The sequence below is a fragment of the Thamnophis elegans genome, chromosome 14, assembly GCF_009769535.1.
Source record: "Thamnophis elegans isolate rThaEle1 chromosome 14, rThaEle1.pri, whole genome shotgun sequence".
In the NCBI taxonomy this organism is placed as follows: domain Eukaryota; kingdom Metazoa; phylum Chordata; class Lepidosauria; order Squamata; family Colubridae; genus Thamnophis; species Thamnophis elegans.
In genome coordinates, this window is record NC_045554.1 from 49,053,471 (window position 1) to 49,069,028 (window position 15,558).

A 15,558-nucleotide genomic window follows, 5' to 3' on the forward strand; every position below is an offset into this window, starting at 1 on the left:
TCTCAAATTTAGGAACCGCGGCATAAATGAAGTGGGATTTTAGGGTGTATACAATGTATTTGCCTTTTTTTACACTGGAGGATCTTGTGGTTGGTTTTCAACGGCTGCTGTATTTCAATAAAGATTCGGAAGTGTTGCAAATCCAAGTATTGTTGAACTTTAAAGGGGGGGGGGTGAGGATTAACTAGGAAAACCACATTTCCTATTCTCTGTTCTGAACAAGGTTATCCTTGGGTTTCGAATGAGAGGTACGATTATGATATCTTTGCTTTTTCTGGACTGTTCCTCCTCTTTACACCAAAAATGGGATTATTACATTTTTGAGATCATGATTTAATGCTATATGATCCCTATCTTTTTAAACAATTTACGTTGCCAATGTTTACACACAATTTAAAAGAGACAGTCAAAAAGCTAAGAAGGAAACAAAAAGACCGAAACACATAGTTTCCGGCAGCCTCCACTCTGATAAGCAGGGATTAACGTCAAACAAACATTCAGGCAGAAAACAATACCCTAATGAAGAAATTGATGAAAAGGAAATCACAACCCCACCCAAGCAGTGCAAACTACTGTATATAAACGGTGCAAATCCTGTACCCACTGACACTGATAATGTTACCTAGTTGGGTAACTAAATGTCTGCAGGCAAACGACCAAGCTCAGAGGGCACCAAGTACTCCACGTTGTCCAATTATTTAAAATGCTTTATTACGGATTCAAAAAGCAACCAATTTCTTATTATATTGTTATATTATTATTTATTGCCCATTCCCATTGCTTATTCAGCATGACCTATTGTTTCTGCCAAAATGGTGCAACAGCCCTTATCTATTGCAGCAACAAGCAGGGTTTTATGTTGCTTAAGAAACTTGGGTAGCCCCTGTGCTCTGGAGATGGAGAGAATCCAGTCCCTGATATGGAGAAAGGAACAATACCTTTGCACATGGATCCCCTCCCACACACAAACACACAATTTAGCAATAGCAATAGCATTTAGACTTATATACCGCTTCATAGGGCTTTCAGCCCTCTTTAAGCAGTTTACAGAGTCAGCATATTGCCCCCAACAACAATCCAGGTCCTCATTTTACCCACCTCGGAAGGATGGAAGGCTGAGTCAACCTTTGAGCCGGTGAGATTTGAACCGCCGAACTGCAGTTAGCAGTCAGCTGAAGTGGCCTGCAATACTGCACTCTAACCACTAGCCACAGGTAGTACAAGCAAAGCAAAAGGCATTTTATTAAATGACTCAAAATGTTTTTACAGAACAACCGATTCCATAGTGTACCTTTCAATACAGACGATGTGTCAGAAAGCAACAAATCGGGTAATTTTTGAACATCAGAGGAAATGGCTTTGGCTCAAAGGAAAACCGTCTTTTCCTAAATTTCTAAAGGGGACTATGCCATGTTAATATGTTGAAGTGCTAATTTATGCCTAAAATTCTAGGCAGCAATGTTGGCTGAAATAAGGTGGAATTCATTTTGCATTTTCCTCCTCATGGTAGCCAAGGCAATTCTCCCTAAATAGAAAATACCTTTTTGCAAGTGATCTTGCAAAGTTTTCTAAGACGTTCTTGATAACGGCTGTCTCACCTTCTTCGCACGTGAAGGCTTGATAGAGGGGCAGACCTGGGCCAGGGTGGCATGGCTTCTGAGTAGCCAGTCTCTTAGGCCCTCTGGTGCCCCTGTTGTTGCTGGAGGTAAATTTGAAAGCCTCAGAATGATGTAGAAATGGACAGAAATGTGTGGGCCCCCCGTGTCAAAAGGTTTAATTCCTAACACAGTGTTTCTCAACCTTGGCAATAGCAATAGCAATAGCAATAGCAGTAGACTTATATACCGCTTCATAGGCCTTTCAGCCCTCTCTAAGCGGTTTACAGAGAGTCAGCATATTGCCCCCAACAATCTGGGTCCTCATTTTACCCACCTCGGAAGGATGGAAGGCTGAGTCAACCCTGAGGCGGTGAGATTTGAACCGCTGAACTGCTGATCTAGCAGTAGCCTGCAGTGCTGCATTTAACCACTGCGCCACCTTGGCTCTTAACCACTGCGCCACCTTGGCATTTGCTGGCTGGGGAATTCTGGGAGTTGAAGTCCGGGCATCTTCAAGTGGCCAAGGTTGAGAAACACTGTCCTAACAGGTATCTGATGCCTGGCAGTGAGTATCACCATGGGTGGGATTGTTGCTTACACTGAAGCTGCCTTTCCTTTTTTTGAACATCTCCCCATGCTCCCGTCTAAGGAAATAAAAATCCTTTTCTTGAATTAGAGCAACATTCCGACAAAAGCAAGTTTTGCTCTCGGGTAGCTTTCAACACATAGCTGACTGCCAAGCTTCTCTGTGCCATTCTGCAGTATCTGTACTTCCTGCATCAGATGCTGTCCAGCTATTACAGATTACAACTCCCACCTTCTTTGAGAAGCATGTTTATTAAGACAAGGTGGGGGGGAGTATAATCCACTAAATCTGGAAGGCGTCAGACTAGGATAAGATGATCTACTTTTCTCTGGCTTCGTACAAGGCGCTGCAATGGGAACCAAGGCGGTGAGGGTGACGGCTCCTTTAAATTAAGCACCATGTTTGTGACTGGCAACAGGGACTGGCAATTCCGCTGCGTAGATTGGCCGGGTTGAGTGTCGCACTTCCGGGGCGCCGTGGATGCTGCGACGGCGACACATCCCGGCGTTCTTTGCGCCGCCTCTTTCTTTTTCCGGCCGGCCATTTTCTCTCCCGGGAGGTGAGTTCTCATGCTGGGCCGGCGGCGGGGCTGCATCTGCCGCCATCCGCCCCCTGCGCTGCGGAGGCGACCCCCGGGACCCTCGGGCGGCCTCCGGAAGGCCTCGCGGCTGGGCTTCGGAGGGCGAGAAGGGCGCCGTTGCTTGGAGCGAAGGGCTGCTGGACCGGCGGGGCCTCCGACCCCGGGACCCTCCTGCGGGCAAGGAGGCCCCGTCCGTGGAAGCCGGCCGGAGCCAGGGGCCCCGTGGGGAAGCCTCATTGGGGCGCCGGCCGGGGCCTCCGAAGGGCCTGTGGGGGAAACGGGGAGGGTCTGCAATGCGGCGCCTCTCCGGGGCTCCAGCGCTTGACTCGGGCCGGGAATTCCCTTAAGAGCCGGGGCTTCAGCCAGGCTCCCCGGGCATCGGCAGCCGCGAAGGGCGCGAAGCTCCTGGGCTTCAACGCCTGCGGAGTCGGAGGGACCGTCGGAGGAGCCTTAATTTCTGCCGCTGCTGCCGCCCCTGGAAACCAGTCGGCGCTGCCGGCGTTGGTCCCGCGCAAAGGACGGGATGGGAAACGCTTCTCTTAGCGCCGGGACGTCGCTAAGCGATGCGGCTGTGAGCGCTTAGATAGCAATAGCAGTTAGCAATAGCAGTTAGACTTATATACCGCTTCCTAGGGCTTTCAGCCCTCTCTAAGCGGTTTACAGAGTCAGCATATCGCCCCCAACAACAATCCGGGTCCTCATTTCACCCACCTCGGAAGGATGGAAGGCTGAGTCAACCTTTGAGCCGGTGAGATTTGAACTGCAGAACTAGCAGTCAGCTGAAGTAGCCTGCAGTGCTGTACTCTAACCACTGCGCCACCTCGGCTCATAGATCCCTCTCCAGGTCTGCATTCAGTCATGCCCACCCCGCTGGCAGGGGGCCGCCGTGGCGTGTGGGAAGCCCTGCCAGGCGCTGCGCTGCTGTCGGGGGGGATGAGAGCGGCCCTCCGTACCCGGGTGGTTTTGTGTTTCCAGGGATCTAAGCAGGCATGGCGCCCAGCCGGAATGGCATGATCCTGAAGCCCCATTTCCACAAGGATTGGCAAAGACGAGTGGCCACGTGGTTCAACCAGCCTGCCAGGAAGATCCGCAGGTGAGCTCACTGGGCAGATGTGAAGGGGCTTTGTTGCTACAGCCAGATGATGAGAATTCTCCGGAATCTCTGTAACTTCACTGATGAACCTTTGAACCCATAAAACTGATGGTTGTGGCTGCCCCTTGGAGTGCCTTGTGACAACTTTCCTTGATTCTGTAACCGTGCATCTTCAGAGATAATAGGCTGGCTTTGATGTAGTCCTTTCTATTGCTTCTCTCCCCCCCCCCCCCCAGGAGAAAAGCCCGCCAGGCCAAAGCCCGTCGTATTGCTCCTCGCCCAGTATCTGGGCCAGTTAGACCAGTCGTAAGGTGCCCCACCGTGCGATACCATACAAAAGTCCGTTTGGGCAGAGGATTCACCCTGGAAGAGCTGCGGGTGAGTGTGGGAGAGAAATGCCTTGCGGGGGGGTGGGGAGAATGGGTTGCCCTAGATCATTTTGAGAGTCTGGGGTATTCTATGCTGAGATTTATTTTTATACTAGAAACTCCCTTGACCGGGTTTCTTGGTATATTTTTAGAGCATATGATAAAGTAAGCAAGATCTTGGCTAGTGATTCTCCTACCCTGAGTAAGCCATTTGCGGTCAAACGATAACACCCCAAAATACCCGTCAGCTTAAAGATGATGGTGCTTTGAACCCTTTTCCGGTTGATGACTGTCCTGGCTCTGGAGCAGGAGCAGCAATTCAGACTTACCTTGATTTGAATCTTGTGTTCACATGACTCTCCCTAGATGGCTGGTATCCACAAGAAATTTGCCCGGACCATTGGTATCGCAGTGGACCCCAGGCGCCGGAACAAGTCTACCGAAGCCTTGCAAGCCAACGTCCAAAGGCTGAAGGAATATCGCTCTAAACTCATCCTCTTTCCCCGGAAGTCTTCCGCGCCCAAGAAAGGAGACAGCACGGTGAGAGGAGACTCTGGGCGTGAAAAACCTTTTTGTCTGCAGCTTGGCTGGAGCAAAGAGCCTCCTGATGCACGTTAGAAATGCTGTTTCTTCTCCCCTTGTCTCTACAGGCAGAGGAACTCAAGATGGCCACGCAACTCACTGGACCAGTTATGCCCATCAAAACCGTAAGTAACCCTACCAGCTCTTCCCTCAAACATTTGGTGTTAACCAGGAGGTGTTTCCTGCTTTTAACTGAAGGTTTTAAAGTTTTGCCTTTGGTGTTTTTGTGGGGAAGATGGGCTTATGTGCTTTAGACATTCTCTTTTCCCCCCAAGCGTTGGGGTGGGGGAGGTGCATGAGAGGATTTAACAGATGTTGGAAGCTTAAAGACTTCGGTGCCAGGTTTTCAGTATTTATGGTCTTAATTGATACATGTATTAAGTTGTTTTAATGGTTGATTGGGAGCTGCCCAGAGTAGGGTGTAAGATGGGTGGCTGTATAAATATAAATAAATTTTATTGTCACGCTAAGTTTCACAAGTTATTCTTGATGCTAAGAAGCAATTTCACTGGGTTTAATTCATTAGATTAGAAGATCAATTTTGTCCACATCGTGTTTAGTTCGGTAGATCTCTGCCCTGTTGTTTTTTCCTAAATGAGACATTTCTTACATTGGCTTTCGTGATTCCAATCTTTTATTTCCTTTGGTCTCCTTTCATGGTTCTGATTCTTCAATTGGGAAGCAGTTACCAGAAGCATCATCCAGTTCTGCAGTTAAGCATTTGTCAGCTGGATATCTTCTTTTCAATCCCTTTGCCATATTTAGAAGCTTGTGGGTTGCGAAGAAAAATATTTTTTTTATTCTGTCAAGCATGAATTAGGTAACAGATGTATGTATAAACACGATTATGAATACAGGAAACGGATGCAAATACAAGGGAATATCAGGACAGGGACGGTGGGCGCTCTGGTGCTCTTGTGCACGCCTCCTAAAGACCTATTGGGAGGAGTGGGGTGAGGTAGACAGTCTTCATATATTCAGTCGTATTCAGCTTTAATGCTGAACATGACTGGACCTGGGCAAGGCTGCCATTAAGAACTCCTTACAGGCCGTGTGAGCGATAGCGTTAATAGAACAAGGCCCAGCGGGCTGGTTGAGCTGTGAGTGACCGTTGCAACTCTTCCCTTCCACAGGTCTACAAAAAGGAGAAGGCCCGGGTCATCTCGGAAGAAGAGAAGAACTTCAAGGCCTTTGCCACTCTGCGCATGGCCCGGGCAAATGCCCGGCTCTTCGGCATCCGGGCTAAGAGAGCCAAAGAAGCCGCCGAGCAGGACGTGGAAAAGAAGAAATAAACTGCCTGGACAGATCTGTTCAATAAAAAAAGAGGAATTTGCCATGTTGGGGTCCTCCTGTGTTTGGATGCAGCCGTGGGAAGGGGGAGGTAGAAGGGTCGCCCCAGAAACGGGGTGCTTTTGCCTCCTTCAATGCAGTGCCTGGCAGTCATGGACTCCGGGTGCCTTGTGCTTGCTGGCAGTTTTTAATTGGAAGGTTGCAGGTGGTTGGGGGGGCTATAATCTGGGGCACCTGTGGAAAGTGCTCTTGGAGGAAGAACGGGCTGCCTCCCCGAGGGGGTCACATCCTCAAGGGGAGCCTGCAAGGGGAAAGTCAGAGTCACGTGAGGTTTTGGGGTGCTGCCTTAATGCTTTTCTGTGGGTGTGGAGGTTCCCCAGACTTTCCAAGTGGGATCAAGAGCTTCTGGCTGTGGTGGGGCCTTTTGAACTCTCCTGAGGTGTGCCCCCTTCACCCCCTGTGCCGTATATTGCCAGGGCGGAATGGTGGTGAGCGTGGCGGAAGCTGTCCCGCTGGGGCCTCCTGGGCAGATCGGTGTGTGCCGGAGTCAACCTGTGCCCTTCGGGAAGCGGAGGTGGCAGATTGCGTAGAAAGTTCGCTCTCTGAAACGCTGCCAGCATCTTCCAGCCATGCAGGGCCCTCTGTGTGGGTGGCTGCTGGGGCATCTGCTCTAGGTAGAGCTTGACAAGGTAGAAGCCAAGAAGTGACATTTATGCCTCGGAATAAGGTTCTTCGGGGTGGGGGGCCGGGCGGGGACATCTGTCACTGTTGAATAAGATGCTAATGTCTTTGGCCCAGTTAGGGCTGCAGGGGCACCAATCTCCACACGGGGGCAGCAGGCTGCCACGTTGGGAACTTCCCAGCAGTCGCTGGCTTGCCCACTCGTGCAGATACTGGGGGGAGCCTTGCCGCCCCACAGCCCTGGGAGGGTGGCGGAAGCTCCAGACCCGAGAAGCAGGCTGTGGCGCTCTGTGCATGCTCTGAACTCTGTCCAACTGGCCCGCCTTTAGCACGTCATTCTGCCTGGTTCTGGTGTGGTTGAGCAGAGCAAATTCTACTGAGGTTCCCCAGTTTAACAGGCGCCACAAGGTTGTGATACAGGTTGGGGGTCTCCCTCCTCAAACCAACACAAGGACATCCCAGCCCTGGATCTCCCTTGGGAGCTTCAAGCCCTCCAAAATGAACGGCCCCGGGGTCCCACGGCAAGCCCTTCCAACGGGGGGACCCTCAACAAAGGCGGAAGTGCCACACATTCAGAGAGCCTCAAGGCAGGCCTAGCCCCCCCACCCCCCCCAGTAGAGCTTTGACTGGTGGGTGGATTTTGGGAGTCCACCTAAGTTGATACGTTTTCAAACTTTCAGCACAAAAAGACCTTGTTGCTGCTGTGGAGCCTAGGACCCATTGCCTGGGAACAGCAGGTCAGGTCCATCCATCACCTAATCTTGGCATACGTTCCTTTGCACGTGCCCCTTTCCCCCTTTCCGTGGGGCTTCCTGGCTGGGTCTCTCTGCTAGGAGCAACAACAGGCCTGGAGAAAACTTCCCACTGTCGGGCGATCCGTGCCAGCAGCAGGCTTGGAGAAGCAATTGGCAAAGTCCTCGCCAGGAAGCAGCTAACGATGCCAACTGTTCTCCTTGGAGACAGGACATTCTCCCTCCACTCTTTTCGTGGGTCTGGGCCAAATAGATTCCTGGGCATCGGCTGCTCAGGCGGCCAGCAGAGACAGGAAAGTGGCTACTCCAGTCACACCTTCCTGGAAGTTGCCAACCTTAGAATGTGCATAAGGGGACATCTCAGCTCAGTGCACCTGATGGGAAGGCCATCCTGGTAGGTTAAACCCTCCCCACTTGGAGCATGTTGGACGGTGCCTTGTTCAAGAGGGAACATGAAAGGCACTGGGCCGGTGGGGGCTTCCTCTCAGCCGTCACCTTGTCCTCCATCTGGTCAGTTTGGTCCCACGGCCTTCGGACTAAAGCAAAGGGTTGCCGTCCATTGTCTGAGCAACGCTGCTCTGATGCAGCTGCTCATTCTCCGCCTTCTTTTTCCTCTGCTTTCTGAGATGATGGGATCCGAATTGCTCACAGGATTCCTTCTGGTGGGAGAGCCACCTTAGTCTCCAAATGCCAGAAAGAGGTTTGGTTTCCAACTCACCAATGGGATTCAAAGGCAGAAGCCTCTGAAAGGTTGGTTAGTCAGGAAGGGGCTCCAGACTCCAGATACCTGGCAAGATTCCTGTCATGGCACCCAGAGAAGAGACGTCATCGGAGTCCTTTCGCCATCTGTAGGTGTATGGAAACAGGCCAAACTTCCCAGTGGTGCTCAAGGCACCCGAACTGGAGGAGGAGGGGAAGGGGCTGGCTAAGGAAGGCTCTCCAGCCACCATGGCTCATGCATTGGTCATGCTCAGATGATGGATGCGTCTTAGCTGCCAGGAACAAATCCTAGTTAGGGATTAGAAGAACATGTTCAGTCTCGGTGGCTTCAGCTCTGACTTCCACAGTGCAAATACAAACCACATCTTCCAGAGTTCTGGGGATGCGCAAAGAATTTGCAGCTCTCAGTTGTATCACCGCAGAACACCTGAGCACACAGAAGCCCATTGAGGAGGGAAAAGCACCCTCCAGCTGCTCTCTGTGTGTGCATCATTGTACATGGGCGGCATATAAATAAACTTCTATCTATCTATCTATCTATCTACATGTCGAAAGTGCTATTCAAGTTACCCGGTTGCGTTGATTAAGATCCAGCCGGCCTTATTTTTAGGGAAAACGTGGCAATTGTCTGGAGTGTGCTTCCATGCTCCTATGTGCCGGGAGACATAGCAGGTGTGGAAGGGGGCCGAAAAGGAAGTGGTGCCTGAGGTGCCCTTTGGAGAACAACTTGTGGGTTCAGGAATGACCTTCAGATGACGGAGGGAGGCTGTAAAGATAAAAGGAAGGTTGCAGACTGGCAAATCTTCCATTATGCATCATACCTTTTTTGTTCCTGAAAAAGAGAAAAACAATAATATGCGTCTTATACAAAAGCCAGAACACTATTGAGGAGTGACTCACAGTGATCTGCTGTGATGGAACAGATAAAATATTATTTCTCCAGAGTGGAATGGTTCGGTTGAAAATATGGTTCCTGAAATGAGCAGAATCCGGCTCGGCTCACTGAATCACAGAGAGCTCCAGCCTGGGTTTGCTGATTCGTTTCGTTTGGGGTTTTGGGTGGGGGGGGCGGAGGGGGGGGTCCAAAGCCAATAATGAATTGTGCTATCCTTGTATTTTAAGTCTTGTTGCAGGTGTTTCTCTACACTTTAAGATTCGTTTTAAAAGTGATGGTTCTCTCCTTCTTGTTCCCTGAAATTAAGACCCCAGCCCCATCATGGGCAATCCAAGGGCCAGGAAAATATGGACCTATTGAGGCAAGGCCTTCTTCCTTGCACCTTAATTCAGGGGGTGGGCTTCTCAGGGGAGGGCCTCTGGGGGGGGAGGATGCACCAAAGCACCTGGTGGGTTGCATTGTTGATTTATGCGTTATCCTCTCTGGGCTGAAAGGCAGAGTACAAAACAATGTGCTAAGGACCAGCACTGCTGTGTATGACAATGTTTTTATGTTGCTCGGGGCAACCAGGTATGTGATGCTGCATCTGGGGGAACATCATCAAAAAAGGGAGATAGCAAACTGGCCATAAAAATCACCCTCAGGCACCCGGCCTCAGAACGGCCCATCCCTCCCCTCCCCCACAAAGGGTGGATGGAGCAATAAGGCCACTAATGAAACCATCTGTCTGTCTGCAGAGCCCCGCCCTGGCCAGGCAGAGGCTCCACCCCCACCTGCCAGGGCCAGCTGAGTTTGCCTCTGCCTTTCCAGCTGCCCTGGCCCCTGCCCTAGTTGGGGGTGGCAGGGGTTCCCGCAGCCTGAGACTAGCATGGCAACAGGACCAGGCTGTGGTTTAGGAATGACCACGTCTTTGGGTGGGCAGAGTCCCGCCGAAGCTGCTCTTTGCTCTCTTGCCTGGCAGTCTTGTTCCTCTTGGACCTCCGTCCTTCCCTAGTCTGGCCTATGAAGCTCCTGCCTGGTTTACGCCCGATGGGATCCCGAATGCTGTGCAGCTGAAGAGGGTCGGCTGAAGCTGGAGCATCCGTAACTCGAAGCCCACAGAGTAACAACACCTGCATGAAAGCAAGATTTACTCCTTACAGGCAGATCGGAAGTATTTCAGAGGTGTTTCTGCATTAATCTTTTCTTGTTTGGCTGTGTAAGGTTGGCTATTATTTTATTTTTATTATTGTTGTTATTGTTGTTGTTATATACACAGCAATGTGAAATCACAGCCGCTGGTTCTTTAGCTGGTGTTGGCCTTCATTCATGCTGAATTCTTCTCCAAACCCTAGGATGTCGAAATTTGGGGTGGTGTATGTGTGGATCCAAGCAGGGTGCTTGCGATGGACAGATGGGAATGTTGTCAATGCCCAGATTTTCTAAGTGCTATCCAAAATGTTTCTGTGTGGCACTCCGTGTGCCAATAATCTCCAGGAACACCACAGCTGGTTTATGCCATAATCATTCAATTTCAGTTTTTAGATCTTGATACTCTGTGATGATGATCCCCTGGAATTCTTTGTCTTCTATTCTGCTGTCCCTGGTATTGCCATATACATTATCCACGTCTTCCTGTTTTCAACTGCAGTTAAATCTGGTGTATTATGAGCCAGCCTTTATCCATTTGTATTCACAGTATTTTAATCTGCCCCTTCCCAACTTCCTTTTCAACTCATACGTTCTCACCCATTGTTTATTACTGGCATATGTGATAATTTTTACATATGTTCCAATGAATTGTTTAGGAGACTGTGTGGTGCCGTTTATTATCTCTGTGATTTTCTTGCATGAGCTGAATGTACAATCTACTGTTTCTTCTGCATTTTTTGCACAATCTGCACATTTTAGTATTATTTTTACGGTTGGTCACGCAGACAGCCAGATGTTCAGACTGAATTTGGCATTTTTGTCCATGTATTGAGTCCCTCCAAGTGTTTGAGATAGGCAGATGTGGTTGTTTGAATGGTCTTAAAAGAACAATTGCAGAATGTTTGGAATGTTTGTTTGGAATGTTTATTATAATTTATAGGCCGCCCTTTTCCCTGAGGGGACTCAGGGCGGCTTACAAAACACGGGAAAGGGGGTACAAAGACAAAAGACATAAGACAATACATAATATTAAAAATAGAGCACAACATTCATTCATCATTCGGGAGGGGACAAACTAAGATTTTTCATCCCCAGGCCTGACGGGCTAGCCAGTTCTTGAGGGCTGTGCGGAAGGCCTGGGCGGTGGTGAGGGTGCGAATCTCCACGGGGAGATTGTTCCATAGCGTCGGAGCTGCAACTGAGAAGGCTCTCCTCCGAGTAGTCGCCAGTCGGCACTGACTGGCGGATGGAATTCGGAGGAGGCCTACCCTGTGCGATCTGATGGGACGCAGGGAGGTAATTGGCAGAAGGCGGTCTCTCAAATAGCCAGATCCACTACCATGGAGCGCTTTGTGAGTGGTAAGTAGGACCTTGAAGTGCACCCGGAGATCAACAGGTAGCCAGCGCAGCTCACGGAGGATCGGTGTTATGTGGGCGAACCGTGGTGCGCCCACAATCACTCGCGCGGCCGCATTCTGGACTAGCTGAAGTCTCCGGGTGCTCTTCAAGGGCAGCCCCATGTAGAGCACGTTGCAGTATTCCAGCCTAGAGGTCACAAGGGCTCGAGTGACTGTTGTGAGAGCCTCCCGGTTCAGGTAGGGCCGCAACTGGCGCATCAGGCGAACCTGAGCAAATGCCCCCCTGGTCACAGCTGACAAATGATGGTCGAAACTCAGCTGTGGGTCCAGGAGGACTCCCAAGTTGCGGACCCTGTCTGAGGGGTATAAATTTTGTCCCCCCAGCCTGATTGATGGAACATTAACCAAATTTTTGGGAGGAAAACACAACAGCCACTCAGTCTTTTCCGGGTTGAGCACCAGTTTGTTAGCTCTCATCCAGTCTTTAACAGCCTCAAGGCCCCGGTTCATCACTTCCACCGCTTCATTGAGTTGGCACGGGGCGGACAGATACAACTGTGTATCGTCCGCATATTGGTGGTATTTTATCCCGTGCCTCCGAATGATCTCGCCCAGCGGTTTCATGTATATGTTAAATAGTAGGGGGGATAAGACCGAACCCTGCGGCACCCCACAAGTAAGGGGCCTCGGGGACGATCTCTGCCCCCCCACCAACACCGACTGCGACCTGTCCGAGAGGTAGGAGGAGAACCACTGCAGAACAGTGCCTCCCACTCCCACCTCCCGCAGTCGTCGCAGAAGGATACCATGGTCGATGGTATCGAAAGCCGCTGAGAGGTCAAGGAGAACCAGGATGGACGCATGGCCTCCATCTCTGGCTCTCCAGAGATCATCGGTCAATGCGACCAAAGCGGTTTCTGTGCTGTAACCGGGCCTGAAGCCAGACTGGAAGGGGTCAAGATAGTTAGCTTCCTCCAAGGTACGCTGAAGCTGGAAGGCCACCACCTTCTCAACAACCTTCCCCACAAAGGGGAGGTTGGAGACTGGACGGTAGTTGTTAAGAATTGCTGGATCCAAGGACGGTTTCTTCAGGAGGGGTCTCACCACCGCCGCCTTCAGCGCGGTGGGGAGGTGTCCCTCCCGAAGAGAGGTGGTAACAACCGCCTGGATCCAGCCTCGTGTCACCTCACTGCTGTTGGCAACCAGCCAGGAGGGACACGGGTCCAGTATACAGGTGGAGGCGCTCACAGCTCGCATAGCCTTGTCCACATCCCCGGAGGCAACATCCTGAAACTCAACCCAGAGATGGTCTGCCAGATCATTCCCTTGTGTCTCGGCTGGATCTGCAAGAGTGGAGTCCAGGTCCGATCGAAACCGAGCAACTTTGTCCGCCAAGAACTGTACATATTCCTCAGCCTTACCCTGTAAAGGGTTCTCCGTCTCCCTCCTATTTAGGAGGGAGCGGGTTATCCTAAACAGGGCGGCTGGGCGGGACTCGGCGGACGCTACCAAGGAGGCAATGTGAGATCTTTTGGCTGTTCTTAGAGCCCGAATATACTCCTTGGTGCAAGCTGTCAACAGTGCCCGGCTCGACTCGGACCTATCAGACCTCCACAGGTGCTCTAGGCGTCTCCTCCGGCGCTTTGTCTCACGGAGCTCCTCGGTGAACCAAGGAGGCCTCCGTGGGCCGCTGACCCGGAGGGGCCGTAGTGGCGCAATCCGGTTAAGAGACTCTGATGCTGCCGAGTGCCAGGCAGCAGCAAGAGTTTCCGCCGAACTGTGGGCGAGAGCATCTGGAATAACCCCAAGCTCCGTCTGGAACCTTACTGGGTCCATAAGTCGCCTGGGGCGGAACCACCTGGTCGGTTCCTCCTCCCTACGGTGGGGGTTTGGCCTCCGGAAGTCTAGCCTCAGTAGGCAGTGGTCTGACCACGACAGGGGAATGGTCTCATTTCCCCTCAGACCAAGATCATAACTCCACTGCTCCGAGAGGAATACGAGGTCGAGCGTGTGACCCGCTGAGTGGGTTGGGCCTCGAATTACTTGGGTCAAGCCCATGGCTGTCATGGAAGCCATGAACTCCTGCGCTCCCTCAGAGTGTTCACCGAGCGAAGGCAAATTGAAGTCCCCCAGAACCATAAGCCTAGGGAACTCAACTGCCAGCTCGGCTACTGACTCGAGGAGCGAGGGGAGGGCTGCTGCAACGCAGTTGGGAGGCAGGTACGTGAGCAGCAAACCCACTTGACCCTTGAGGTCCAGCGTCACCAGTAGGGACTCACACCCGACAAGCTCCGGAGCAGGGATCCTACGAGGTACTAAAGACTCCCGGATTACAATAGCCACACCGCCACCCCTTCCCTGGGCTCTCGGCTGATGAAGCACCTGAAATCCGTCTGGGCACATCTCTACGAGGGGGACTCCTCCTTCTGTGCCCAGCCAGGTCTCAGTAATACATGCCAGGTCTGCGCCCTCGTCTGTTATCAAGTCCCGGACGAGGGGAGCCTTGTGAACAACAGACCTGGCATTTAGCGACAGCAGCCTGAGACCAGGGTCCTGACTACTCGCGCCATCTGACCTTGGAGTGGGACTCATAGGGCCGGAAGGAGGGATCTCTGTGATATAGCGAACCCTCCTTCCCCGGTAATGGCCAGCCCTAAAGTCCCCGCCGTATCTGCCCCTCCCTGTTATGACCGCAATGCTCCGACCCTCTCCCGTGGAATGTAAGCTGTTCCAAATGAAACTGCATCTATAAAGTGTATTTATTATTTATTGTGCATTTATTGCTACAGCTGCTGTGCTACTCCATTGCCAAAGATACATAAACCTCGCTACAATTACCGATGCACATAATGTGCTAGTGTTCAGGAGTAGCATGATCTCCCTTCTCCCCAGACGCCTTTTGGTGAAGAGCCCTATTTCTCTGGTTCTCCCAAAAATCTACTAAGGGGGTGGGATACAGGGTGTCTTGACAGGGGAAAACGCGGAGAGGCCAAGAGCTGGCAGGCCAGGACCCCGTGTGTGCAGTTGGGGCCTGTTTTGGGGATCCTGGAAGATGGTGAAGATTGTCCCTGCTTGCAGCTTGAAGACTGTTCATTCTGCCCTCCAGACAGGAAGCCCAGAGGGATGAGTCCCTGCAAGGAGGGCTCTGCTCACCAGCATCTCCCAACTTCTTCCACAAATAGGTTTCAGGTGAGAAGCCTCACTGGAGCCTCTTAGACACAGAACTTCCCAAGCAGCAACGGGGGAGCCCCAAGAAGGGCATTGGGGGGAAATGAGCTGCCACAGGCACACTATGGAATCCATTTAGATTTCAGCTGTCCTCAAATCTAAAACATGGTAGCTGAACGGAGGCTGGCTTTGTCTCCCATGACATCACCAGCCAAGCTAGTTGTAAGGTGGGGGAGAGACGGAGAATGCAAATTGATCGTCGGAAGGAAGGGATCGGGCCCTGAGAGGCCAACTAACCTCAGAAGCCCCTTTTGACTGGTGATTCTCAAGAGCAGGTTAGCGGAAGGTTCAACCTCCGAGGCAAGCCTGGTGCTGGACCTGCCCTAACCGCGCCTTCGCCCACGTTGCTAGCCCGGCCGTCGCGAGGGGCGCGCGGGGGTCGCCCGGAGCGCTCCAGGAGAGCTCGGAGCCGCCAACGCTCCTCCGGCGCCGCTCCGCCTCCCCAGCGTGCGCGGTCAAATCGAGGCAGCGGCAGAACCGGGGCTCCTGGAGCGCCAAGTGGCGTCTCCCCCGGCGGCGCCGGAACCCCCGGCCACCCCGCGAAGGAGCGGATGGACGGGCTCCAGAGCGTCGGCGAAGGCGCGCAGCTGCATCTGGTGAGAGCGCAGGGGCTGCGCGGAAGGCAGCGGGGAAGGCAGCGCGTGGCGGGGTCCAGGCGGGCAAAGGCGGGCTGCGCCCCAAGCCTCGCACCGGCGC

At 52.1% G+C, this 15,558-nt stretch overlaps 1 protein-coding gene and 1 non-coding gene across 2 annotated transcripts; both read left to right on the plus strand.

Annotated features, from left to right (window-relative positions):
• Positions 1–2,659: 2,659 nt before the first annotated feature.
• RPL13 (ribosomal protein L13) lies at positions 2,660–6,143 on the plus strand. Its single transcript, XM_032231309.1, has 6 exons — positions 2,660–2,743; positions 3,740–3,857; positions 4,094–4,235; positions 4,592–4,765; positions 4,876–4,932; positions 5,941–6,143. The coding sequence occupies exons 2-6, from the start codon at positions 3,754–3,756 to the stop codon at positions 6,097–6,099; spliced, it is 636 nt and encodes a 211-aa protein (XP_032087200.1). The 5' UTR covers positions 2,660–2,743; positions 3,740–3,753; the 3' UTR covers positions 6,100–6,143.
• LOC116518195 lies at positions 3,906–3,984 on the plus strand. Its single transcript, XR_004256520.1, has one exon. It is a non-coding gene; the product is annotated as a small nucleolar RNA MBII-202 (small nucleolar RNA).
• Positions 6,144–15,558: the final 9,415 nt, after the last annotated feature.